This window comes from Gastrolobium bilobum, unplaced genomic scaffold, assembly GCF_033153095.1.
Source record: "Gastrolobium bilobum isolate Gb01-03AN ecotype WA unplaced genomic scaffold, APGP_CSIRO_Gbil_v1 utg7600, whole genome shotgun sequence".
NCBI lineage: Eukaryota > Viridiplantae > Streptophyta > Magnoliopsida > Fabales > Fabaceae > Gastrolobium > Gastrolobium bilobum.
In genome coordinates this window covers 841,725-845,900 of record NW_026897674.1, presented here as the reverse complement: position 1 = coordinate 845,900, position 4,176 = coordinate 841,725, and the positions used below count along the sequence as shown (strand labels likewise).

Genomic DNA, 4,176 nt, shown 5'->3' with positions numbered 1-4,176 from the left:
GAGATATGAAAAAGAATTTGAATACCTCTAGAGAAAAATTTGAGTGAGACCTCTCTAAGGAAGTTTGATAGTACCATCATTGTAAGTGAAATTTGATTGTATCTCTAGCGAAAGACTAAGGAAGTTTGATTGTTGTAACTCATTATTCTTATAGTGGAAGTTTAATTTTGGACTAGTGTCTTGTGGGTTTTTACTTCTTCACATTGGAAAAAGTTTTTTCACGTTAAACAAATTGACTGTGTTATTCTCATCTCTCTCCTATTGCATTTTACTGTTTCGCTTCCGGAATTGATTTGATCCAACAAATTTTGCATAAAAATTTCTAAAGATAAGGACAATGATTTGGGATGGTGAGTTTGAGAGTTAAAATGTTGGGTTGCAAAGAAGATAAAAAACAAATGAGAGAAAATGATAGAAAACCTGAGAAAATTGAGGAACAATATCTATTGTTTATGGTCTCCGCTTGATATTACTTGAGTAAATATCTCATTTAATTGAGTTAATGTCCGGTAACGAATCAGGTTACATCAGTGTAAAGTTTGAGTTTAAGGTATGATCCGAATAATCAACTTTGACGAAATTAGGATAAATGTGTATATAATTTGCACATTGGGGTGAATTGGTAATTTTTTTTAAAAATAAAGATAGATTGATCAATTAACTTGATATTTTTGTGATGTTAAATCAATCTTATGTCCAGTTTTTGTTATATTAATTTCCTCAACATAAATGATGTTATCCGTCATTTATGATTTTTTAGTAATTTTTGTAAATTAAATTAATTTTTTATAAGAATTAAATTAAAAACGGGTAACCACAAAAAATTAATATGGATGAAAACTATAGAACAAAATTCTAATTTAATCATGAGATTAATATTTCTCATGTTATAGAAGATAATTTACTATATACACATAAAAATAAATAAGATCCATAGTTTTTTTTTTATTATTTCTCTTCTCCTCACATGCTCCGCATTGGCTCATACATTGATCTATACATTTTTATGTGTATATAAAATATAAAATGAGATGAGATTTTTTTTTTGGAGTTACCCAACCCTAATTATCTCTTTGAGACGAGTTGGCTCCATCCGGTATCCCCATGAGCTTCGACTCTTTGAGCCGGCTATGGGACTAATCCGGAGTTCAGGGGAACAGTGATTATATCTTAATTATTAATTTTCTTCGATCAATAATTATCATTAATTATGAATTAATAATTAATTAATAAATTTTATTTGTGAAAATAATAATCATTGACCCATAAAAATTAATAATTAAGATATATTAATATATATTCTACAAATAACCGTTAATCCCTTAATCATGATATGCTGCTGCTATGAAAGTTGCCTCCCTGTGAGCAAAAAAGAAGAAGGAAAAGAAAAAAAAAACCGAACCAGTTGAAGTAGGAACACTCACATGCGGCATGAAAAGCAGCATTTGAGCGTTGCATGAAGAAGAAGAAGAAGAAGAAGGATGCACGTGTCGATGGCAACGCGAGTCCCTATGTGGTTCTCTCGACGAAGACTCCTTGAAGAGAAGCTCTCTGACCTTCACAGGTGCAACAACCTTGACCTTGTGAAGCAAAGCCACGCCCAAATCCTCAAAGCTCATCTCCACCAAGACCTCTACGTTGCTCCCAAACTCATCGCTGCTTTCTCCCTCTGTCGCCACATTGCCTTTGCCGTCAGCGTCTTCAACCAAGTCACCGACCCCAATACCCACTTGTACAACTCCATCATTAGAGCACACGCTCATAACAACTCTCACCCTTCACACGCTTTCGCCATTTTCTTTGACATGCAGAGAAATGGTGTCTACCCTGATAATTTCACTTACCCATTTTTGTTAAAGGCTTGTGATGGCCGTTCTTCGTTTCCGTTGGTTCAAATGATCCATGCCCATGTCGAAAAATTTGGTTTTTATGGTGATATCTTTGTGCCCAATTCGTTGATTGATTCGTACTCTAAGTGCGGGAGTGTTGGCCTTGATGGGGCAATGAAGTTGTTTTTGAAAGTAAAGGAACGGGATATTGTGACTTGGAACTCTATGATTGGTGGGTTGGTGAAAGGTGGTGAGTTGGATGATGCTTGTAGGCTGTTTGATGAAATGCCTGAGAGAGATATGGTTAGTTGGAACACGTTGTTAGATGGGTATGCGAAGGCGGGAGAGATGAATAAGGCGTTTGAACTGTTTGAGAAAATGCCTGAGAGGAATATTATCTCTTGGTCCACGATGGTTTGGGGTTATAGTAAAGCTGGTGATATGGATATGGCTAGGATGTTGTTTGATAAGTGTCCCGCTAAAAATTTGGTGCTTTGGACCACCATAATATCTGGGTATGCTGAGAAGGGGATTGTGAAGGAGGCGACAGCCTTGTATGATAAAATGGAGGAAGCTGGGTTGAAGCCTGATGATGGTTTTTTGATAAGTATTTTGGCTGCATGTGCTGAGTCTGGAATGCTCGGATTGGGGAAGAAAATTCATGCCTCCATTCAGAGGTGTAGGTTTAGATGTAGCACTAAGGTGTTGAATGCATTCATTGATATGTATGCTAAGTGTGGCTGTTTGGATGCTGCGTTTGGTGTCTTTTGTGGAATGATGGCAAAGAAAGATGTGGTGTCTTGGAATTCCATGATCCAAGGGTTTGGCATGCATGGAAATGGCGAGAAAGCACTTGAACTTTTCTCTAGGATGGTACATGAAGGTTTTGAGCCAGATAAATATACATTCATTGGCCTTTTATGTGCTTGCACCCATGCAGGTCTTGTTAATGAAGGACGTAATTACTTTTATTCAATGGAGAAAGTGTATGGGATTGTTCCTCAAGTTGAGCATTATGGTTGCATGATTGACCTTCTTGGCCGTGGGGGACATCTAAAAGAAGCTTTTGTGCTTTTGCGCAGCATGCCTGTGGAACCAAATGCCATTGTATTGGGTACTCTTTTGGGTGCTTGTCGGATGCATAATGATGTAGATCTTGCAAGAACTGTGTGTGATCAACTGTTTAGGTTGGTGCCATCAGATCCTGGAAATTTCTCCCTTCTATCAAATATTTATGCTCAAGCAGGGGATTGGATGAATGTTGCCAATGTAAGGTTACAAATTAAGAGTACAGGAGGCCAAAAGCCTTCTGGGGCTAGTTCCATAGAGGTAGAAGAAGAAGTGCATGAATTTACTGTCTTCGATCAGTCACACCCTAAATCAGATGATATATACAAGATGATTGACAGATTGGTACAGGACCTTAGGCAGGTTGGATATGTCCCTATGATATATCAATAGAGATGGATGAATATGATTTGGTTGCATCAAAATGTACAGCTGAAATGATGTATACAAGATGAATGTTGCCAATGTAAGGTTACAAATTAAGAGTACAGGAGGCCAAAAGCCTTCTGGGGCTAGTTCCATAGAGGTAGAAGAAGAAGTGCATGAATTTACTGTCTTCGATCAGTCACACCCTAAATCAGATGATATATACAAGATGATTGACAGATTGGTACAGGACCTTAGGCAGGTTGGATATGTCCCTATGATAGATCAATAGAGATGGATGAATATGATTTGGTTGCATCAAAATGTACAGCTGAAATGATGCTTATAGTTTGGGAAATGAATATGATAATATACACATTGCTGGCTTACCAAACGTAAAGAAATCATTTCCTTCAATGCTAACACTGGCTTAGCAAAACAAAAAAGTTGTAAGCATGGCTGCACCGGTGCTTACAGTGCAAGCATCCTACATTCCTACTAACACTGGCAGGAGCACTTTTATAAAGCCAAAGAGAGGGAAAATTCTGTGAAGAGAAACTGCTCAGAGATTCTTCCTGTGTATTACTTGTTCTATAAAGAAGCTCTACTTCACATATGTATACTGGGTGGAAGTTCCACTCTACTGCATTTATACATTCCTGTCTGCTGGTTGTTGGCACCAAATCATTCCAATTTATTAAGCTTGGGACATTCACGTGAGAGTGAGATTATTAGCAGAGCTACTTGCTATCTCTAATCCATAGTAGTCAATTGCGCTGCAATAGCCCTGCGAGCCGCGCTGTATGGGCGTTGCGATGCCTCGCCGCAAGAAACCGCGCTGTGCCGCACTAGAACACATTAGCGGCCAGCGATCACATTTGCGGCCAGATCGCAGCCATATTGCTATCATAAG

At 38.1% G+C, this 4,176-nt stretch overlaps 1 protein-coding gene across 1 annotated transcript; it reads left to right on the top strand.

Annotated features, from left to right (window-relative positions):
• The first annotated feature begins 1,469 nt into the window (after positions 1 to 1,469).
• Positions 1,470 to 3,795, top strand: LOC133309230 (pentatricopeptide repeat-containing protein At3g29230). Its single transcript, XM_061509988.1, has one exon. It carries the CDS (start codon positions 1,482 to 1,484, stop codon positions 3,288 to 3,290), a length of 1,809 nt encoding a protein of 602 aa, XP_061365972.1. The 5' UTR covers positions 1,470 to 1,481; the 3' UTR covers positions 3,291 to 3,795.
• The last annotated feature ends 381 nt before the right edge of the window (positions 3,796 to 4,176 follow it).

Bases quoted from the DNA above. Each gene is read 5' to 3' on its own strand.
- LOC133309230 (XM_061509988.1), top strand. From the start codon at position 1,482: ATGCACGTGTCGATGGCAACGCGAGTCCCTATGTGGTTCTCTCGACGA.